This window comes from Mastigoproctus giganteus, chromosome 13 (genome assembly GCF_048544385.1).
Source record: "Mastigoproctus giganteus isolate SK-2022 chromosome 13, ASM4854438v1, whole genome shotgun sequence".
In the NCBI taxonomy this organism is placed as follows: Eukaryota; Metazoa; Arthropoda; class Arachnida; order Uropygi; family Thelyphonidae; genus Mastigoproctus; species Mastigoproctus giganteus.
Window position 1 is genome coordinate 10523363 of NC_143587.1, and position 24537 is coordinate 10547899.

Consider the following 24537-nt stretch of genomic DNA (forward strand, 5'->3'; position numbering starts at 1 on the left):
GGGGAAATCAAAGGACAGCTGGATAGTTACCTATTGAGGAGCATAACAGGTAGGATGTTTACCGTCATTTTTAAATATTTATATGTATATTTTAATATTTATTTTTTATATATTTTATACAGTAGAGCTTGGATAATTTCAAGCTGAAATGGTATCAAATTTATTTCAAATTATCCAAACTTCAAATTAAATAATTAGTTTTTATAGAATAGTAGGCTTATTATTCTTAATAAGTGCACATTGACATGTGCGAATTATTATTCTGCACATGTCAATGTGCAGAATAATAATTCGAAATAACCAATTATTTCGAATTGACTTAACTTATTTATTTCTTATTTCAAATTAAGCAATTTCAAATTATCCAAGGTCCACTTGTATATTATTGTTTTTTTATTTTTAATTATTTTCAGATTGAACTGTTATGCACTGAATTGAACTGTCATATCTATTTTATTTTATTTTTTTGGATAAGGGAGCAAAAGCCTAGTTACTAGAGCTTCCTAGTACCATATGGCTAATACTAACACCTAGTAGTTCAGCAGTAAAGAAGCACTGCAGGATCATTTAGACAAGACTTCAGTTATAGCTCGGACACAGCATGGTTTTGTTAAAGGGAAGTCTTGCCTGACCAATTTGATTGGATACTATGATGCAGTCACAAAAGAACTGGATGCAGGGAATAGCTTTGATATTATATACTTGGATCTTAGAAAGGCTTTTGATACTGTTGCACATGGAAGACTGCTACACAAATTGGAGCAGTGTGACATTGGAGGCAAATTGCTGCTATGGATAAAGGGGTGGTTGAGGGGGGAGAAGACAGAGAGTGGTAATCAATGGACACTGCTCATCGTGGACTAATGTTATTAGTGGAGTCCCTCAGGGCTCAGTGTTGGGTCCATTATTGTTTTCTGTATTTATAAATGATATTGATGATGGGATATCAAGTTTAATGTCTAAGTTTGCAGATGATACAAAGGTTGGCAGGGTTGTCAAGGACACTACTGACACTATACTGCTGCAACAGGATCTGGAAAGGTTGAGCAGATAGGCTGAGAGGTGGCAAATAAAGTTTAACATTGACAAATGTAAAGTACTACACATGGGAAACAGCAACCCCAGAGCAACGTATCAACTCTGTGGTACTACACTGACAGTGGTAGAGAATGAAAGGGACTTGGGGGTGGTTGTGCAGGCAGATATGAAGTTCTCTGAGCAGTGCAGATGGGCTGCAAGAGTAGCTCTTGCAGCCCATCTGGAGTATTGTCAATGATATACAGGAATTTTTCCTGTATATCATTGACAATACTAAGGATAAGGAGGTGATTATTCCCTTGTATAAGGCAATGGTCAGGCCACACCTATAGTACTGTATACAGGTCTGGAGGCCTCATTTCAAGAAGGATGTAGAGCTGCTGGAACGAGTACAGAGAAGGGCAACAAGATTAGTGAATGGAACAAAGGGGGTGCTCTTACGAAGAAAGGCTTAAGTTTTGCAAATTACAGTGTCTGGAGACTAGGCACCGGCGAGGTGATCTGATAGAGGTGTACAAAGCTTTGAATGGTTTGAGCATGCTCAATGCTGATGGGATTCTTCCTCTAGCTCAGAATAATCACCTGAGAGGGCATAAATTCAAATTGAGGAAAGACAGATGTAGGATAGACGTGCAGAAATTTGCCTTTAGCCAGCGGGTGGTTGGTTGGTGGAACAGACTTCCATCCCTTGTCGTGGAAGTTGATAGCCTAAATAAGTTTAAGGCTTAGCTGGACAGGCACTTTGAACGAACAGAGGGGTGAAGTGGAAGTGGGTTTTTTTTTTTTTTTTTTTTGGCTGATGCTGCATAAGCTTGCTTTCTTGCATCAAATGCCTCTACTAATGCTAATGCTAATGCAGTTTTAGAAAAGATCATTTCAATGAAGTCTAACAAATGAACTTAGTTACACCTGTAAATATTTATAATGGCTAAAATTCAGTACACTAGTACACTAGAAGGGAGGTTATTAATATTATTATTGCGAAGAGAAGTAGAAGGGATAAATGAGGGAAAGTTGAGTTTGAAGTTGAACAATAAATGGATGTTAATGATTGCAGCACTTGTTTTGACTGGCTTGGAAGAGCAGGAGAATTATAGAAGCCAATTCAGAAGAACAGGGTCCATGGAAGTTAATGGCTTTCTCCATTACTTTGGAAAGAGTGAAATACAATAAGACAATAAAACTGGATGGGAGGAATTTGTAATCCTTTTTAGGAAGTGGCTGGATATGAGCAAGTTTCCAAACAGAATTATAAAAAAAAAAAAAAAAAAAACAGTGGAATAAGAAAGTGTAAAAAGGCAATACAGAGCAGGTGCAAGTTCAGAGCACAGGTTTTGAGAACAAGTGAAGAAATGTCATCAGAACCTGTAAATTTATTGTCAAAATTATCAAAATTCTTCCAAACACCCTTTTAATGGAGGAAATGTATTTTAAAAAAAAGTGTAAAAAAGTAAATATTGTCATATACGTAATGATATATTTAAATGTACATCTACCACAGTATCAGAGAGAATATACACAAATGTGCTCCAGAGAAAAAATACTTTCGCATAAAAAAAGGCTCCTATATCTCACAAAAAGGCTCCTATGCTTATCCTATCCTCTGCTCATCTTCGATAAAACTCATATTTCTAACAAGATCACATATTTCCATTAGGGATTTACCCTGACTTCTAATGTCTCTTGGCATAAGCACATCACAAAAGTTGCTTCCTCTGCATCTAAAAAATTTGGGTTTTCTCTTTCTTTCAAACAGCTGCTCACTCTGTACAAATCACAAATCTATCCTACCATGAGGGTCCATATCCCTCAACAGAATTGTTGAGGAGGCTTCCATCCTGCAGTGGATTGATAATGGCTGCATAAAGTAATAGTTAATCTTATTAATGTATTACATTATATTTACATAAGAAACATTATCTCTGTTATTTTCACTTCATTCTGATTTATTATATAAAAATGTTTTCTAATGATGGAAAATATTTATGTACTGTGTGTATAAAGAGTATTACCTCAATAATGGCTTTCATTACTAATCCTGCTCCTTTTACTATGGCCAAAGATGGATGCTGAAATAAAAAATAAATAAAAAATCACTACAATACAAAGTTTAATCTAATAATGTACAGGGTTGTTAAAATTAAAGTATCCCTATGTAGAGGGCTCTGAAGTGAGTTCTAAGGCTCGTACTGAAGAGAAATTTGGACAACAGGTACAATAAAGAATGTGCTCACCATTTATTGGAAAAAAAAAATTAGTTACAAAATTTGTCACTGTATGGTGCTGTGTGTAACTATCTTAGTTACAATTATGGTGTGTAACTATCTTAGTTACAATTATGCAAATAACTTACATTATTTGCATAATCGTAAGTTATTGCCACAGCGCCACTACTCAGCTCTACTGTACTGTAAACAAGCAAGCAAAATCATACAGTAGATGTTTGCCTGCACTACAGCAGCAATGCCAACAATGTTGCAGGAAAATGCGTTATTAGTGAAGCTGTACTATCAGAAGAGCAATAATGCAGCTGTGGCTATCAGAGAATTCCGCATCATAAGGCATGGACCTATGACTGTTTCAGCTGTCCGCAAAATGAATGCGAAATTTAAAGCGATAGGACATCTTGGTGTTCAACAAGGTATAAATCAAAAATGAGTGGACTCCTCTCATGTTGAAGATGTGGCTATGGCTGTCATGGATTTATCAAGTCAATCTCCATGTGGTAGAGCAAGTGTGCCAGCTGTTCCTCATGAAGTGGACATGCCGTATTCCACTGTAAGGCTAGTAATGCGTCAGGCGTTGTGGTACTATCCTTACAAGATGCATATGCTACAGAAGCTAAAGCATGGTGATGCAGATATTCGTTTCACATACACACTTCCGTTTCTAGCACGAATGACAGTGGATATCACTTGACCATGGAACATCCTTTGGAGTGATGAAGCCTACTTCCGCTTAAATGGACAAGTGAATATACACAACTGTCGCATTTGGGCAACAGAAAACCCTCAAATTATTCAAGAGGTCCCGTTGCATTCTCCAAAAGTGACAGTGTGGTGTGGATTTACAGCCACATTCATGATTGGGCCATATTTTTTTGAACAGGTAACACACCTACTCGACCCAGCACCTGTTCCATGGACAGCGATATTATGAAATGTTGGCAAATTTTGCAATACCAGAGGTGCAGCATATTCATGCAAAACGGTGCACCATCCCACACCCACCATTGTGTTCAAAGATTGCTAAGGCAACACTTTACAGATGAACGGGTCATCAGCCGTTGTTTCCAGGCATCTTGGCCACCCCAATCACTAGACCTCACCACATGCGACTTCTGGTTGTGGAGTTTTTTGAAGAACCACGTGTATCGGGAAGGATGTCAAACTCTGGCAGATCTGAAGGACAGCATTATATGTCATGTGCTGGCTATTCCAGTTGACATGTTGCTGTAGAAAATGCTGTTCTTCAAATGGAAACTGTTGTTGACCAAAATGGAGGACACATTGATCAATTGAAGCGCTGTTCAAGTGATCTGTATTGCCACAGCACTATATAGTGACAAATTTTGTAACAAATTTTTTTTTTCCCAATAAATGGCAGGTGAATTCTTTATTGTACTTCTCCAAATTTCTCTTCAGTACAAGCCTTAGAACTCGCTCAGGAGCCCTAAACATAGGGACACTTTAATTTTAACAACTCTGTATTTTAGCATCACTATTGGTAAAATGATGCAAGAAAAAACAGGATTATGTAACATCAACTTTTAAAAATCTAAACTTTCCAAAAATTTGGAAATATGAAGAAAGAGAAAAAAGAAATATCCCCAATACAAGATTTTTTTTTTTTTCCCAAAAAGGAAAATAAACCATAATAAAATATCTTAATAATAAGCTTTAATTAGCATTAACAGAGGCTTATGATACAAGAAAGCAAGCTTATATATATGGCATCAGCAAAAAAAAAACAAAAAAAAACTCTCCCATTTCACCCATCCATTCACTTCAAATGTTTGCCTAGTTCTGCCTTGTACTTATTTAGGTTGTTGACCTCCACCACAACAGATAGAAGTTTGTTCCAACTATCAACCCACCCCACTGGCTAAAAGTGAATTTCTACACATTTATTCTACAATTCTCTTTCCTCGATTTCAATTTATGTCCCCTCAGATGAGTAATCTGAGCAAGAGGTAGAATCCCATTTAGCATTGAGTTTGCTCAAACCATTCAAGGCCATATACACCTCAATTACATCAACCTCGCAGGTGTCTAGTCTCCAGAAGCTGAAATTTGCTGAATTTAAACCTTTCTTGGTAACACCAACCCTTTGTTCCACTCACCAATCTTGTTGCTCTTCTCTATACTCATTCCAGACCTGTACACAGTACTCAAGGTGTGGCCTGACATGTTGACAAACACACCCCCAACTCATCCCAGCTAGCAAAATTCCTGTATATCACTGACAATTATTGGATGATTGTTTTCTGCAGCAGCATGTTCGAGAGGCAACCAGAGAGGATAATACTCTTGATCTGGTTATCACCAGTGATCATTCGTGTATTAAGAATTTGCAGATAAAGGAACCACTAGGTGGCAGTGATCACAGTTTACTGATGTGGGATTTACTTAAAGATATAATTACCATCAGGAGTAAAAGAAAGGGTTTTTGCTTAGTGGGATCAACTGACGATGTTACCAACAGTAAATTCTAAGTGGGAAGCATTTAAGGAATTAATCGGAGAAGCTACTAAAAGTTTCATAACTATTAAGAAATATTGTTCAAGGTTTAGGCCTAAATGGTTATCAGAAAACACATGGGATGCATATAAATTATCGAGCGACTCAGAAGCCTAGGGCAAATATAAGCTAGTCTGGTCACAAAGCAGGTCACAAAGGAGGTTAGGCAGGCGAAGGCAGATTACAAGAAATCTTTGGCAAAGGATGCTAAGAAAAACAGCAAGGATTTCTTTACTTATATAAACTCTAAAAGGAATGGGATGAATCTGATTGGTCCACTTGATATCAATGGTTCGACTGTTGATGATCCTGCTCAGATAGCAAACAAACTGAATGAGAATTTTGCATCTACATTCACACATGAGGAGTTATTAAGGTTTGAAAATGGCAGAAGGTTATCAAATTGTAGCAGGGTGCTTAATGATTTTGTAATAACTGAAACAAAGTGGAGGAGAAATTGTTGAAGTCAAACATAAGAAAGGCACCTGGGGTGGATGGGATCTATCCAGTTATATTAAAGGAGGCAGCAAAGCAACTAAGCAAACCCTTAGCCATAATTATGAGAGCATTCCTGGACTCAGGGGAGGTCCCTGCGGACTGGAGATGTTCAAATGTATCCCCAATTCACAAAGGGGGATCGAAGGGTGACACGATTAATTACAGACCAGTTAGTTTAACGTCTGTTCCGGGTAAAATAATGGAGTCACTGGTTAAAGATGCATTGCAGGATCTTCTAGACAAGACTGCAGCAATAATTCAGACACAGCATGGGTTTCTTAAGGGAAAGTCTTTTCTGACAAATTTGATACGATATTATGATGTGGTTACAAAGGAACTGGATGCAAAAAATAATTTTGATATCATATATTTGGATTTCAGGAAAGCTTTTGACACTGTTGCGCATGGAAGACTATTGTACAAATTTGAGCAGAATGGTATTAAGGGTAAGTTGCTACAATGGATAAAAGGATGGTTAAGTGGGAGAAGACAGAGGGTGGTAATCAATGGGTGGTACTCTTCGTGGACTAATGTTATTAGTGGAGTCCCACAGGGTTCGGTGTTGGGTTCACTGTTGTTTTGTATATTTATCAATGATATTGATGAAGGTATATCAGGCTTAGTGTTGAAATTTGCAGGTGATACAAAGGTTGGTAGGGTTGTTAATGACAGTAATGGCAATGTGCTACTGCAACAGGATCTAAAAAATTTGGGCAGATGGGCTAAGAAGTGGCAACTGAAGTTTAACCTTGACAAATGCAAAGTACTGCATATGGGTAGAAGTAACCCCAGAGAAATGTACCAACTGTGTGGTTCTACACTTAACGTGATAGAAAATGAAAAAGACCTGGAAGTAATTGTGCAGTCAGATATAAAGTTTTCTGAGCAATGCAGACAGGCTGCCAGGGCAGGTCATGGGGTTTTGTCAATGATATATAGGAATTTTGCTAGCAGGGAAAAGGAGGTGATTGTCCCTCTGTATAAGGCAATGGTCAGGCCACACCTTGAGTACTGCGTACAGGTCTGGAGGCCTCATTTTAGGAAGGATGTAGATTTGCTTCAGCGTGTACAGAGAAGGGCAACAAGATTGGTGGGGGGAATGAAGGGATCCTCTTACCAAGAGAGGCTTTAGTTCTGCAAATTTGCTGTGGCTGGAGACTATGCACCTGCGTGGTGATCTGATTGAGGTGTATAAGGCCTTGAATGAATTGAGCATGCTGAATTCTGATGGGATCCTTCCACCTAGGGGAGCATAAATTCAAATTAAGAAAACACAGATGTAGAATAGATGTGCGGAAATTTGCCTTTAGCCAGCAGGTGGTTAATTGCTGGAACAAACTTCCATCTGTTGTTGTGGAAGTTGATAGGTTAAATAAATTTAAGGAGGAACTGGACAGGCATTTGGAGGGAATGGTGAGATTTTTTTTTTTTTTTTTTGGCTAATGCTGCATAAGCTCATACGCTTGCTTTCTTGCATCACATGCCACCACCACTACAAGACACCATGAACTACTCTTGCAGCTTATCTGCATTGCTCAGAAAACATATTTGACTGCACAATTACCCCCCAGTACTTTTCACTGTGCACTATCCTCAGTGTAGTACCACCCAGTTGATATGTTACTCTGGTGTGTTACTGCTAACAATATGCAGTACTTTACATTTGTCAATGTTAAACTTCAGTTGCCACCTCTCAGCCCATCTGCTCAACTTTTCCAGATCCTGTTGCAGTAGTGTACTATCATTACTGTCATTAACAACCCTGTTAATGACAGTAATGTATCGTCTTCAAACTTAGACATTAAAACTGATGTACCTTCATCAATGTCATTGATAAATACCGAAAACAACAAGGGCCCAACACCAAACCCTCGGGGAATCCACTAATAACATCCACAAAGATCCATGTCTTCTCTCACTCAACCATCCTTTTATCCATTGTAGGAACTTGCCCTTAATGCCATACTGCTCCAATTTTTATATAGTCTTCTGTGTGCCACAGTATCAAAAGCTTTCCTAAAATCCAAGTATAACGTACAGCAAAATTATTTTTTGCATCCAGTTCCTTTGTAACCACATAGTATCCAAAACAATTTGTCAGACAAAACTTCCCATTAACAAATCCATGCTGTGCCTGAAGTATAACTGTAGTCTTGTCTAGATGATCCTGCATTGCTTCCTTAACCAGTGACCCATTATTTTCCCTGGAACAGAAGTTGGAGGGAAAATACTGGGTCATTATTTACAGTAATTACAGACCTGATAGACTAACAGGTCTGTAATTACTCTTGTCACCCTTTGATCCCCCTTTGTGAATTGGGGACACAATTGCACATCTCCATTCCATGGGAGACCTCCCCTGAGTCCAAGCATGCTTTCATATTTATGGCTAAGGGTTTGCTTACTTCTTTGCTGCTTCCTTTAATATAACTGTAGTATCGGTAAGGGTATCTAATCTATGTATCAGTAGACCTTAGTATCGGCAAGGGTAGCTAATCCACGTGTTGGACAAGTTTCACAGCTCCCACGAAAGCTAAGTTTTTAATTATATTTAGTTGTTTTATTGACTTAATTGTTATATTAAATTATTTTCTATAAGTAGCTTATAGACCAAGTCAAGCTCCGTGGTTTATTTTGAATTCAGATAGGGCAATTTAGAAAGTAATTAAACCTAGTGTACATAGATTCACCATTCGTAACTTGCCGCCACTGTTATACAATACAATGTATACCCAGAACTAGATAGCGTAAGGTTTAACGTAAATCTAGATAGCGAGTATAGTAGTATCAATTAATCAGTAAAATTTATTAATCTTTTTAAATTTCATTGTCAATTAAATTGTACTTTTTAACTAAATACATATAAAGGCCTAGTTTTTACAAACTTAACATTATAAATTAATACATACAACTTCACAGGAGATAAGAAAGTCATATACCTTAACTCGGAGATAAGAAAATGATATACCTTAACTCGGAGATAATATTCGATATTGAAATACATATACAGGGTTATTCAAAATGAAGTCCAGGGTTTCAGAATTTTCTGCTCATGTGTGTACAGGAATTGTCTGAAACCCCGGACTTCATTTTGAAAAACTCTGTATATAGTGTTATAACTGCATTGGGACATAAGTTTAGCGTTATATTTTGTATTGGAATTTAAATTGAAATTGAATAGAATCATGACTCAGACCAGAGCAGCAAAGCAAAAGGCTCAAACTAATGGGAGTGCTGTGGCTCAGGGGAGAACGGGGGGGGTTGTCCTCTGAATCACGGCCTTTTGAAATGTACTGCTTCTTTGATGTTTGTGGAGAAATCAGGAACGAGACCATATGAGAACTTGAAAGACAGGATGGATGTACTCAAAGGATTTAAATTGAGAGTCCCATCAAAGTCTCAGCTGTCCACATCAATGCCAGAACTTACAATTGAACATCACGCAACACAGCAGCAACCACCAAGGCAGAATGCACTGGTCCCAAAGGAACTAGTTGTCATTGACTCTATTGTCAGGGAAACAGGAAACATATTGTGCAAAAAAGGATTGGTGCAACAGGACCAGGGAATGTTTGCTAGGGGTAAAGGTTGATGACGTTGTAGAGCAGATATCTTTTAAGGGCACAAAAGGGGATATTGTTGTACACGTTGCCACTAATGATATTAAGAATAGGAGACCAGTGGAATTACTTGACAAGAACAGGTCAATGTTGAAAAAAAGCCATGAGTTAGCTTTTAATTCGAAAGTGTCTGCAATTCTGCCCAGACATGATAGGAGGGAGTATACGATGAGAGCCTTGTCGATCAATTCTGCCTTGGAGAGATTGGGCAAGGCTCAAGGGGTAGAATTTTTCTCAGCCTGGTCTGTGCTTGTTAACAGAAGAGTTTGCTTCTACAGGGATGGGATACACTTAAATAGAAAGGGTACAAGAATGTTTGCTGATGCTAATCGAGGCAGAATTAAGTGGGTCGGAAAACTGCTAGCATGGGGGGGGGGGATACAAGGACTAACAGATTCACAATAGCCACTGGCAGAGGTTAAAGTGATTCTTGCACTGCTTCTATTGGAATGAGCAGCAGCCTGGAAAACAAGATGCAGGGTATTTCAAAGACTGCTGTGAGTCATTTCGGTACAAGTAAACATCCCGGTTGTTTTAGCGTAGTTAAGAATAGGAACAGGTGCAGCTTTACTTGGGTATACACCAATGCTAGGAGTTTGGTAAATAAATTTGATGAATTTGAGGTATTGCTCAAAACATCAAAGGCAGATATTGTTAGGATCTCAGAGACGTGGTGTCACACAGATATAAGGAATGCAGAACTGGAATGGGAATGTGGGATTATGGGAATTTGGGGAGTACAATGTGTACAGAAAGGATAGACAGGATAGGAAGGGAGGAGGGGTTATGCAATTAGTTAAGAAATACATAAAATCCAAGGAAGTTAAGCTAGTCGACATTGCTGGATAGTATTGAGTCAGTTTGGTGTGACATGTTTGTTGTTTGTTTGTTATTTGGTTTTTAGGAGCATTAGCAGTTAAGACCATATTGCTCCATGTAGATATGCAGTGGTCATTCCCTGACCTTTCTGCATCCTCCGTACTTGGTGGGCACAGTTGGTGTGACATAAGCATTGGGAGATCAAAATTGTTAGTAGAAGTGTGTTATAGACCTAATGACTCTGATGAGTATAATAAAAAAACTGTACAGGGAAATAGATTGGGCTAGTAATCAGTCTTTTAATGGGGGATTTTAATTTCCCAGATATTGACTGGAATTTGTGGGTTGGTCACTCACACACTAACAAGGCTTTTGTGGATTTATTGGATGATTGTTTTCTACATCAGTATGTTCATGAGGAACTAGAGTGATTAAATACCCTTGATCTGATTATCAGTAGTGATTCTTCATGCATTAAGAATCTGCAGATAGAGGGCCGCTAGGTGGCAGTGATCAATGTGCTGAAGTGGGATTTACTCAAAGAGGTAACTACCATCAGGGGTAAAGGGAAGGGTTTTTGCTTTCATAAAGGCGACTACGGTGGTCTGAGACAGTATTTAAATTCTATACGGTGGGACCAAGTGATGATGTTACCAACAGCAAATTCAAAATGGGAAGCATTCAAAGAATTTATCTTGGAAACTACTAGGCTTTACATACCAACTAATAAATACTGATCAAGGTTTGGGACTAAATGGAGGTCAGATGAACTAATGAGACATATAGCAGAGAAGAAAAATGCATGGGATACATATAAATTAATGGGTGACATGGAAGCCTATGATAGATATAAGCTGGTCTGTAACCAAGTCACAAAGGAGATTAGGCAGGCAAAGGCAGATTATGAGAAATCTTTGGCAAAGGATAGAAAGAAAAACAGCAAAGAGTTCTTTACCTATGTAAACTCTAGAAGGAAAGGGATGAATCAGATTGGTCCACTGGATATTGATGGTTCACTGTTGATGATCCTGCTCAGGTGGCTATCAAACTAAATGAGTATTTTGCATCTACATTCATACATGAGGAGTTATTCAGGGAGGGGAATGCCAGAGGTGAATTAAACTCTGGAAGTGAGCTAGATGATTTTGTGATAACAGAGAGGAAGCATTCAAAGAATTTATCTTGGAAGCTACTAGGCTTTACATACCGACTAATAAATATTGATCAAGGTTTGGGACTAAATGGAGGTCAGATGAACTAATGAGACATATAGCAGAGAAGAAATTGTTGAAGATAAAAAAACAGAAAAAAGGCACCCGGGGGTGGATGGGATCTATCCAGGTTTATTAAAGGAGGCAGCAAAGGAAGTAAGCAAACCCTTGGCCATAATTATGAGGGCTTCTTTGGACTCAGGGGAGGAACCCATAGACTGGAGATGTGCAAATGTGACCCCAATACACAAAGGAGGAACAACACAAGTAATTATAGACCTGTTAGTTTAACTTATGTTCCAGGAAAATTAATGGAGACACTGGTTAAAGAAGCACTGCAGGAACATCTAGACAAGACTTCAGTTATAGTTCGGATACAGTATGGTTTTGTTAAGGGAAAGTCTTGTCTGACCAATTTGATTGGCTACTATGATGTGGTCACAAAGTAAAGGGAGGCAGAGAATAACTTTGATATCATATATTTGGATCTGAGAAAGGCTTTTGATACTGTTGCACATGGAAGACTGCTGCACAAATTGGAGCAGTGTGGCAATGGAGGCAAACTACTGCTATGGATAAAGGGATGGTTGAGGGGGAGAAGAGAGAGAGTAGTAATCAATGGACACTGCTCATCGAGGACTAATGTTATTAGTGGAGTTCCTCAGGGTTCGGTGTTGGGTGCATTGTTGTTTTCTGTATTTATAAATGATATTGATGATGGTATATCAAGCTTAATGTCCAATTTTGCAGACGATACGAAGGTTGGCAAGGTTGTTAACTAATGACAGTACACTGCTGAAACAGGATGTAGAAAAGTTCAGCAAATGGGCTGAGAGGTGTCAAATGAAGTTTAACATTGAAAAATGTAAAGTACTACATATGGGAAGCAGTTACCCCAGAGTAATGTATCAACTCCGTGGTACTACACTGACAGTGGTAGAGAACGAAAAGGACATGGGGGTTATTGTGCAGGCAGATATGAAGTTTTCTGAGCAGTGCAGACGGTCTGCAAGAGTAGCTCATAGTGTCTTGTCAATGATATACAGGAATTTTTCTAGCAGGAATAAGTTGGTGATTACCTCCTTATATAAGGCAATGGTCAGGCCACACCTTGAGTACTGTATACAAGTCTGGAAGCCTCATTTTAAGAAGAATGTAGAGCTGTTGGAACGAGTACAGAGAAGAGCAACAAGATTAGTGAATGGACTAGGCACCTGCAAGGTGATCTGATTGAAGTGTATAAAGCCGTGAACGGTTTGAGCATGCTCAATGCTGATGGGATTCTTCCTCTTGCTCAGAATAATCACCTGAGAGGGTATAAATTGAAATTGAGGAAAGACAGATGTAGGATAGATGTGCGGAAGTTTGGCTTTAGCCAGCGGGTAGTTGGTTGGTGGAAGAGACTTCCATCATTTGTTGTGGAAGTTGATAACCTAAATAAATTTAAGGCTGAGCTCGATAGGTATTTGGAACGAACAGAGTGGTGAAATGGGAGCACTTTTTTTTTTTTTGTTTCCTTTCTTTGACTGATGCTGCATAAGTTTACTTTCTTGCATCATATGCCTCTAGTAATGCTAATTTCTCCTCCACTTTACTCAGTTATTACAAAATCATTTAGCTCTCTGCTAGAGACTGATAAGCTTCTGGCCTCTAATTCACTACAGACCTCATGTGTAAATGTAGATGCAAAATAACCATTCAGTTTGTCAGGTTCATCAACAATCGAACCGTCAATGTGTCAAGTTGAACAATCTGATTCATCCCCTTTCTGCTAGAGTTTACATAAGTAAAAAAGTCTTTACTATTTTTCTCTGCATTGTTTGCCAAAGATTTCTTGTAATCTGCTTTCGCTTGACTAATTTCCTTTGTGACTTAATTACAGACTAGCTTATATCTGCCAGAGGATTCTGTGCCACCTGATAATTTATATGCATCCCATGCATTTTCTTCTCTGCCATGAGTCTTATTAGTTCATCTGACATCCATTTAGGCCTAAACCTTGAACACATATTTCTTAATCGGTATGAAAAGCCTAGTAGCTTCCACAATTAATTTCTTGAATGCTTCCCATTTAGAATTTGCTGTTGACATCATCAGTTGGTCCCTCTGTACAGAATTTAAAAAATCTATGAGACTACTGTATTAACCTTTACAAAAGCAAAAATCCTTCTCTTTACCCCTGATGGTAGTTACATCTTTAAGTAAATCCTACATCAGTACACTGTGATCACTCCCACATAGTGGTTCCTTTATCTGTAGATTCTTAATGCATGAAGAGTCACTGCTGATAATCAGATCAAGAGTGTTACTCCCTCTGGTTACCTCTCGAACATACTGCTGTAGAAAACCATCATTTAATAAATCCACAAAAGTAATGCTAGTGTGTGAGTGACCAACCCACAAGTTCCAGTCTATATCTGGGAACTTAAAATCACCCATTATAAGACAATCTGGTTTACTGGCCCACTCTATTTCACTGTACAGTTGTACATTGTACTCAGAGTTTTAGGCTTACAACACACTCCTACTCTCATTTTTGCTTTTCCAGTACTTATCACATCAAACTGACTCCACGTTGCACTGACCATCTATATCAACTGGATGCACTTCATTAGATTTTATGTGTTTCTTAACTAACAGCATAACCCCTCCACCCTTCCTATCATGTATCTTTTCTGTACACATTGTACTCCCCAAATTCCAATTCTGCACTGATTATATGTGTGTGACACCATATCTTTGATATCCCAACAATATCTGCCTTTGATGCCTTGACCAGCACTTCAAATTCATCAAATTTATTTACTATACTCCTAGCATTGGTGTACATGCAAGTATACATGCACCTATTCTTACTCTTAGTTACCCTAAAACAACCCATGTATTAATTTGTTCCATGATGACTCTCAGCAGCCCTTGAAATCCCCAGTATCTCACTTTCCAGATTGCTGCTCATTCCAATAGAAGCAGTGCAAGAATCACTTTCACCTCTGCCTATGGCTACCATTAATCTATTAGTTTGTGAATCCCCCCGCCCAAGCTAGCAGTTTTTCAACCCATCTAACACTGCCTCAATAGCATCAGCAAATATTCTTGCACCCTTTCTATTTAAGTGTAACCCATCCCTGTAGAAGCAATGTCCTGTTAACAAGCACAGACCGTGTTGAGAAAAATTCTACTTCATGAGCTTTGCACAGTCTCTCCAGAGCAGAATTGATTGACAAGGCTCTCATCAATTGCAGATACTTTCAAATTTAATTCTAACTCTCAACTTTTTTCAACATCGATCTGTACCTGTCAAGTAAGCTCACTGATCTCCTACTCTTAATGTGATTAGTGCCAACGTGTACAACAATATCATCCTTTGTGCCCTTAAAAGATGATATTTGCTCTGCAATATCATGAACTTTTGCCCTTGGCAGACACCCTGGTGTAATTATTATACAAGAGGCTGTCAGAAAGTTACCATATATAGTTTGAAGTTATTTGTGCAATCCAAAATATGAATGATGCAGAGTAACTGTACTGATATCCCATTACTTTTTCACAAAGGGTCTGCAAAAGATTGAAACATGTCATATTGTGGATGGAATGAGCTTTTCCATTCCTTTATGATAGATATCCAATTTCTTTTCGCTCAGCCATTATCTCACTGCTATTTCCAATTCATCACCACTTTGAAACATGTGACCTTCAACATGTTACTTCAGTGTCAAAAAAGGATAACTTGTGAATTAAGTGTGAATGTGCCAACATTGCACAATTAAGGTTCTTCAATGATTGTCATGCGTGTTTATATGTACATGGACTAAACACTTGTGATCCCAAAATGTCATAAAGGTAACTTTGCAAGGAGACTTCACAATCTTAAACTACAGTAAACCCCCACTATTCGCGGTATCTGTATTCGCAGTTTCGCGGCCACTGATTTAATATTAAAAAAATGTGAATTTTAAAGCGCCGTGAACATTTTCCGCCATGAAAAAAACATGGGCGTGGCTAAAATTATCTTTCCCGGTCAAAACAACGCTCAGTGGGTGGGGGGAGAGGGGTGACAAAATCACGAGTGTGGATGTTTCTCGCTAATCCTTGTTCAGTATGTGTTATGCACTTGTCATGGAAGGTTTCGTCATTTGCTTTTAATTTATATGCTTATAAATTGAATAAATTTATCAATTTATAAATTGATATGCTTACAAAAGTGATAAATCTACTGTTTTGCAGTGTAAAACAGACTTTTTCGAGTGTGTTAACGGAAGAAAGTGACTTTATTGTGGACAAGTTCTTTCTAACCTGTACAAAAATATGGATACGAATAACAAGGGAAATGTGAAAATATCAAAGGTGATGACATTTAGCGAATAAAATTGAGTTAGACATAATTTCTAATGGTGAAAGTATCTCCTCAGTGGCAAAACATTATAAAATCAATGAATCAACGGTACGATCAATCAAAAAATCAGAAAAAATCCGCCATAAAAACGCGCTAATTGCTTCAAAAATTTGCTCTGTTTTGCAAAAAATTTGAAAAAATCTGATAGAAGACCGAACTCAAAATAAAATTCTGTTAAGTTCACTAATCATTCGTGAAAAGGCAAAACTCCTTTATCAACACTTTAGCGAAACTGGTGACAGCAACTTACGGGATAAGTTTTTTAGCTAGCAAAGGCGCTGGTTTGAAAGATTTGTTTGAAATTTCTAATAAATATTACATTTAATATTAAATTGTTTTTTATTTTCATTTCGATGCCATATGCTTGCATTTTACTATGTACATAGTCATATTATGAAGGTACATATAATACATACATAGACAAAATTTTAGACTAGTTTTTCTTATATATTTCATACTTTGGAATGGAACCCCTTTATTACTATGGGAGCCATAACTCAGTATTCGAGTTTTCGGTATTCGTGGCATTTCTCAGAAACGTTACCCCCGCTATTCGCGGGGGATTTACTGTATTTTGATTGTGGAAAATTTTATCATGTCCCATTCAATCTGCTAATCTGGAAAATCCAATTATCCACAATCAAAGAAGGCTGGCCACCTACTGTTACACTGTGTGTACTGTCCTTAATTCTAAAACAGCTACATATATCTCATAATACTGTGTTTATTATAAAATTTGAGCATGGTAAGAATTCAAGGAGAAAAAAAAAAGAAAGAAGCTAGGCGATGAACTGACCAGCCTTCTTAGATGGTGGATTACTGGATTTTCCAGATTAGCAAATGCCAGATTATTTGGACATTTTATGTACCAACAATTTATGTACAACATATCTGTTGCACACATATTCTTTGCTAAAATATGTGTGCAACACATATTTTAGGCTAAAGAATATGTGCTAAAGGACTAGAATGGTTCTCCTTGCAACAAAGAATTCCCATTCTGTGACTGTGCAAATATGGGCTGCATTTAACAGCTTTGGCATAAGAGTAATTGATGGTATAAAATTCAGTTTTTGATAATTTGCACATTAACAGAATGTACTGAGGTCTAAAGGAAACAAAATCAAACAATTTATTAAATAAGCATATCATACCACCCAATAAAATTACATGTGAAATGATTTCATGGGCAGGTGTACATAAAAAACAAAGGTACACAGTTCAGTAAGTGGCAGGAAATTAAGCTGTTGGGACAGTTGATAGCATTACACATTCCCAATTCTGTTATTGTTTTGATGCCTTTCTCCCCAGCCTGACTTTCTGGGAAAAAGTGAAATGCATAAATAAATTTTATAGATGACTCAGTCCTTTTATATCTGCCCATTAGAAAGGAGACAATTATGTACTCAGTACAAACATGAAATTTGGCTATTAAAGTACACATTTGAATTTTTAATTTTTCTATTTTGTTGCATTCATGCTAATAAGTTCAACTGCACATATCATGCTGTAAATTATGAAAACTCATCAAAAATCTTTTCTGCAATTTTTTTTAATATTTTAACTTAATTCTCAAAATTTGATATCCAATTATCACTTTAATGTATAATAAGGTAGAAACGTTAAAATAAAGAATTTTAAATAAAGCAACCATCCTACCTGAAAAAGTGAAAACAATGCTCGACCATTCTCAGCTACCATTCCTAATAAAGTATCAAAGTGGCCTCCATCAGTTGTTTCACTGTAAGGAGCACACAAAGCAAACGTCAAGAAATCCAGCATGGCAGCCACCACTAAAGCACCTGTACCTTTTACCTATTAAAAACAAATCATGATTTGATTATAATCAGAAGAATAATACAAACTGCATGGATAACTTGTATGTTTTAATAAGTAGCAACTATTACTTATGACACAAATCAACAATCAGGCATTTCTTAAACATGGAAACATTGTGAGAGACAGGCGTAACTAAAATTACACTTCAAAAACTGCGATACTGCTTAATGCTTAGTAAACTGCTTAATTGAGGTATATTTTGAAGATTTAGTCCTTCTTCTAAAGTTAAATATAATAACAATAATTTGTATTCCTATTCATAATTCCTTACAACATTACAAATGTTAATGAATTTAAGAATTTTAATTTTATTTAAATTATTTGCCCCAAGGTTTCACTCTTTTTAGTCATCATCTTTCTCACTCACAGACCTGATCAATCTTTGGACTTCATTGGCACTTGAAGTATATCCGCAAATACATAAAACACCTTCTGTCTTCACCATGCCCATCCACATGTAATTACTTGACTCCCAATGGACAGGTTAATGAAATTTTATATTTGGATTAAAAAGAAAGATCTGTCAGGCCAACCTAAATATTGTTAAAAGTGGACCGATAAAAATAAAAAATAAAAAAATTTTTTTGTAAAATTTCAAGTTCTTTCCATACATAAATGGAAGTATGTTTCATATGTATGACTGTTACTCAATAAGGATTTCCTTTGCATGTGATTGATACTTGTGTCCGAATGACAAGCAAAAAATTTTCAGCATATGCTCTATTAGTCTATTAGTCCCTGAAATAGTTTTAAGATCAGTTCTGATTCAATCCCAACCCATCCCCTCACTCCCCACCAACAGAAGGATATTTCAGTTTTGGATGTTTGACATTCACTGGTCTCTAAGAAGATTTTAAGATCAATTAAAGTTCCATAGTCCCAGCCCTGGTCTCCTTTCAAAGAAATCTATATAAACTAAAGTATCGGAATTTCTTTTTGAGTAATGCCAATAATGTAGTGTCAGATAGACCACAAATTTACATCACTTTTTTGTTGATGCCTGTGGAGGTTGTGGGGGCCAATTCCATAGCCCTTCTCCAGTTACCACCCCTAGTAGAAATGTAATTAATCTAAAACATCTCTAATCCTTTCCAAAAGCTCAACACTTACTTAGGATATATCTAAGGACTTTTGTATTAAATATCATGTCATCCCATGTACCCGACATACCAACCCCCTCACCCACCCAAAAAAAAAAAACTCAATGCACACGTATTCATCATGTGAACATCAGTTATTGAGGTTTTGGTAAACACCTCTTGATTTTTTAAACTTTTTTTTTTAAGCCAGGAGTGCTGAAATGGGAGATAATGCCCCACAGCATTTAATTTTTTATGGAAACTTTTTGCAAACTCTTTGCAAAAGCAAAAGAATTAAAAATCTGCACCAGTTAGCACTAAACTAAAAAATTTAGCCAGTGAGTAATAAATTACTGGAAAAAGTTACCTACATGGGTGGTAAAGGCTGAGAGTCTGGGGAAATTCAAAGGTCAGCTGGATAATTACCTAAAGGAGGAGGGAAATGCATAGGTTGTCCATTTCCTTTTCTCTTATTAATTATTATTATTATTTTTTTTTCTTATTATTAATTTGTTTTTATTCTTATTATTTTATTTTATGTATTTTTTGTTATTTTCTTTTATTTTTTTTTTTGCTAGTGCAGCATAAGCCATAGGCTTCCTTGCACCATGCGGCCATTACTAATACTAATAATTAAAAAATACGTACCACATGAGAAACAAACATATCCAGAAGATCCTGCAGAAATTTCTTTGTTGAAAGTAAGGAACTTTTGTTTAACTGCTCCTGGCGTAAATCATAATCATCATGCATTGGCTTGAGAATTAAAAAAAAAAAAAAAAAAAAAAGTGATATGACTACATGCAACAATGTTCATTCATTCATATTTACACAGTCTACAGAAATCCATCAATACCTGTTCAGAAAGATGATTTAAATTCTTTGTGTTAATATTATCTTCAAAAAATGACACGTGAAAACTCTTATACTAATATACATTCTAAAATTAAAGTTTAACTTAATCCTGAAACAAAATTTCAGCACATGCCTAATCTACCTTTATGGCATCTAATGAATACAATTTTTTTTTTCCTTTTCTTTTTATAGCCATATTACAGCATACAGTTATCTCTCCTACCAGCAAATAAAATATGAAAATGAAGCAGAGATTATATGAAGAGGTCGGTCCAAAAACAACAAGAGAGAGAACTTTTTAAAATTTGGCATTGAGAGGTATTTCCTAGTAGTTGGGCAGTCCATCAGCATTACTCACTGGACCTTGTCATAGCATCAGTATGGAGTAGGAAGCAAAATAAGTAACTTTGAGCTGGCTGCAGTTTTTCTCCTTGCAGTCTTGTACTTAGAACAATGACTATCTAGAATGGTGGTAAAAAAAAAAAAAAAATCTTGGAAATTATATTATTGTTTGTATACATCAATAAATCACTATAAAAGGAAGAGTAACTAGATTTAACGAAGCACACATTTAACATTAGCAGTGACAAATGATGCAAGAAAGAAAGCTTATACAGCAACAGCAAAAAAAAAAAAAAAAAAGACACCTCCCATTTCACCTATTCATTCCCTCCAACAGTTCATCCAGTTCTTCCTTGAATTTATTTAAATTATCAACTTCCACAGTAACAGTTGGAAGTTTGTTCCAACAATCAACCACTCACTGGCTAAAGGTAAACTTCTGTTCAGCTATTCTACAACAACAACAATGGCGCCTCCGTAACCAGGTGGGAAGGAGCAGCAGTGCGTAGCACACGCTTCTTGATTAGACCGGGGTTCGAGCCTGTCACCACCAAATACGGAGGATGCGGAAAGGTTAAGGAATGACCACCGCATATCCTGGAGCAATATGGCCTTAGTTGCTAATGCTCCTAAAAACCAAACAACAACAATATTCTACAACCATCCTTCCTCAATTTGAATTTATGCCCCCTCAGGTGCATAATCTGAGAAAAAGGAAGAATTCCATCAGCATCAAGCCTGCTCAATCCAATTAAAGCCTCAAACACCTCAATCAGATCACCTCGCAGGTGCCTAGTCTTCAGGCACTGCAATTCACAGAACTGAAACCTTTTTTGGTAAGAGCACTCCTTTGTTCTACTCACCAATCTCACTTTCCTTCTCTGTACTCTTTCCAGCAGCTCCACATTCTGCCTAAAATGAGGCCTCCAGACCTGTATGCAGTACTCAAGATGTGGCCTGACCATTGCCTTATACAATGGGATAATTGCCTCCTTATCCTTGCTAGCAAAATTTCTGTATATCATTGACAAAATCCCGTGAGCTATCTGGCAGCCTGTCTGCATTGCTCAAAGAACTTCATATCTGACTGCAAAATTACCCCCCAGGTCTTTTTAATTTTCCACTATCCTGCATACCACACAGCTTGGTATGTTATTCTGGGGTTACTGCTACCCATATGAATACTTTGCATTTATCAATGTTAAACTTCAGTTGCTATTTCTCATTTGCCTAACTTTTCTAGATCCTGTTGCAGAAGCATACTGTTATTACTGTCATTAACCACCATGTGAACCTTTGTATCAACTGCAAACTTGGACATTGTCTGATATGCCTTCATGAATATCACTGATAAATATAGAAAACAATACTGGGCTCTTGAGGCATTCATCGCAAACCTTGAGGGGAACAACATTTTTCCAGATATACTTACATTGAGCATTTAAATCTCTTTGCTCTCAGTCACCAGCTCAAACAAGCACATGACCAGGCACATGGCTTTAATTTCAAGTGTAGTTAAATTATGAAGTTTACTGAATAAGAGAATAGCACTAAAAGTTATAATGCAGCTAAATCAATGCGGCCTCAGAAATATTAACACATTCCAAGGACTACTTTGATCTTTCATCTACTTTTTCAGGCAGAAGGATTTAAACTGCATTGATAATGCAATGGCTTTAATTCTCATGGCAGGACAAACTTACCTTTGTAACAGCTCTTGTATTTGCACTACTTTCAAACAAATAGCCTCGGCAAGAGTTTAACTGAATATTTATTTAAAAGATAAAGCTGCTATGTCAGTCCACTTCAGGACTAACTAGTCCATCAGAAAGCAGATGTTATTTAGTTCTGAAACTCAGACAAAAAAGGTATCTTAAGTATATTAGAACTACATTTTTGTATACTGCATGGCAACTCACATCAAACCTCATTACAACATGTTGATACAAGCATCATATTTCTTTCTTTAATATTCCAGGAGGTTAAAATGTTGATTTTTTTTTTTTTTTTTTTGTAAAATATGAATTTTTAAACAATACTGGATTGTTAAGTGCCAGATTTTAAGGAGTTTACTGTACTAGTATAATCTACTTGCATTCAGTGACTAAAAACAGATGTGTTGAGTGGGTAAAAAAATGACACTTTTTAACATATTTACAAAATTTGCATTATAAAAATGTCAACTACATTAATTATGGCAGTTAAAAAATAATAATATATATACAATAAAAGTTACTGCATTAGTTAATATTATACAACGCTGATTTAATCCTTAGAGTAAAGTTGGGTAATATTTTTATGCCATGAATATGAAACTGTTCTATTCCCTACTATTTTCTGTTAACGTATACAGTTGTAATTTGGGAAAAAAAATTAAAATATCACATCTCACAAAGATTAAGCTTGGAGAGCAGAAAGTGTACAGTTATTGGTTAACAAAATGCCAGATATCACTGAAATGTTGGCAAGGAGACTGCTATGTTGCGCAGAGACTGTCTTATTCTGCATATTATCCTGGTTGAAGAACTGCCACATCATATCTAGGATTAGAAATTTCCTGACTCAGACTTCAAAAGCAATTTCAATTTTAACATTCAAGCTTAATATATATTGTGACATTAACAAAGTAGCCTTGGGCATCGGCAATTATAGCATGTAATAAAAATTCTTGTCAACCTAAACAGAGTAAAACTGATTTTAATAGCAAATATGAAATAAACCTAAAATAAAGGTAATAACAATAAAAATGCATATGTAAATAAATATAATGCTAAAATAAAATCTATAAAATATAAATAAAAATGAAACAAGCTTCGATCTATAAAACATACACAAAAGAGAATAGCTAAAAACAGCACCAAAAAGAAAATTTATACCATAACAACATAACAGAGTGGCACATAGTACTGAACACTAGAAAGGAGAGGGGAAAAATGAGGAAAGAAAAACAGGTCAACTATGGCCTGAGATGAATTAATGCTTCAGAGATGCTGTGCCAGTGGTCAATGCATAAGATAATGGACTCTATAATAGGATATATACAGGTCCCTTTGTTACAATTTGCACTAGGACCTGACATAAAAATATGGAAGGCCTTGAGACAAGAATAAATATAGTAATTGCAGGCAAAGTCTATTTCAATCTTATGAGGATTGGAGTTGACTGTGCTGCTTACTCCAGTAGTGCATAGTGATGGTAGAGCAGACAAAGTTAGCTCTTCAAATAGCTCCCTCATGTTCAGATATCCAGTCCTCAAGACTCATACACAATTCTCCAGTATAAAAACTCCCACAATCTGGATGCATACCATACACAATTCCATTCTGCATAAATAGTGGGATGGGATGGGGGGGGGGGGGGGTCTTGATTTGTGATGAATGCCTCTTGCCAAAAAAGCTGACCATAATAAATGTCACAGTTTCACAGAATTTCTGAACATCAGAAATACCTGCATAGTAGGATAGGTAAGCAATTGCAGCAAATTCAGAGGGTTTAGAGGTTACATCATCATCATCATCAGCCATTTTCAATCCACTGCAGGATGAAGGCCTCTCCAGCAACTTTCCAGTTCCTTCTGTTTTGAGCACTGGCCATCCATTTACTACTCAAAAACTCATGAATTTCATCTATCCATCTCCGCCTTTGTCTTCCAGGTTTTCTTCTAGCTCCTCTTGGGTACCATTCTGTTATTTTCTTAGTCCATCTGTCATCATGTCTTCGAGCTATGTGTCCTGCCCAAGACCATTTTAGTTCTTTAGTTTTGATAAGAATGTCCTTTACTTGAGTTTGCTGCCTAATCCATGTGTTTCTCTTCTTATCTAAATTTCTGATTCCCAATATAATTCGTTCCATTCTTCGCTGTGTAGTTCTTAGCTTCTCTTCCATTCTTTTGGTGAGTGCCCAAGTTTCACTTCCATAAGTCATGGTGGGGAGTATACATTGATTCATTATTTTACGTTTCAGACAAACTGGGATATTGCTCTTCAGTATGTGACTATATTTCCTGAATGCTATCCATCCAAAATTTATTCTTCTCTTGACTTCCAGCCATTTATCATTATTACAGCTAATAACTTGTCCCAGATAAGTATATGACTCCACCTT

The 24537-nt window shown here is 36.8% G+C and overlaps 1 protein-coding gene across 1 annotated transcript in view; it reads right to left on the reverse strand.

Moving 5' to 3' along the window:
- Rme-8 (receptor mediated endocytosis 8) overlaps positions 1–24537 on the reverse strand; it is a 699549-nt gene that overhangs the window by 517076 nt on the left and 157936 nt on the right. Inside the window, exons 15-17 of the mRNA XM_090387774.1 lie at positions 19885–19992; positions 17978–18133; positions 3051–3107 (exon numbers count right to left, since the gene is read on the reverse strand). Of these exons, the coding sequence (XP_090243900.1) occupies positions 3051–3107; positions 17978–18133; positions 19885–19992 (321 nt within the window). The remainder of the gene's footprint in view (positions 1–3050; positions 3108–17977; positions 18134–19884; positions 19993–24537) is intronic.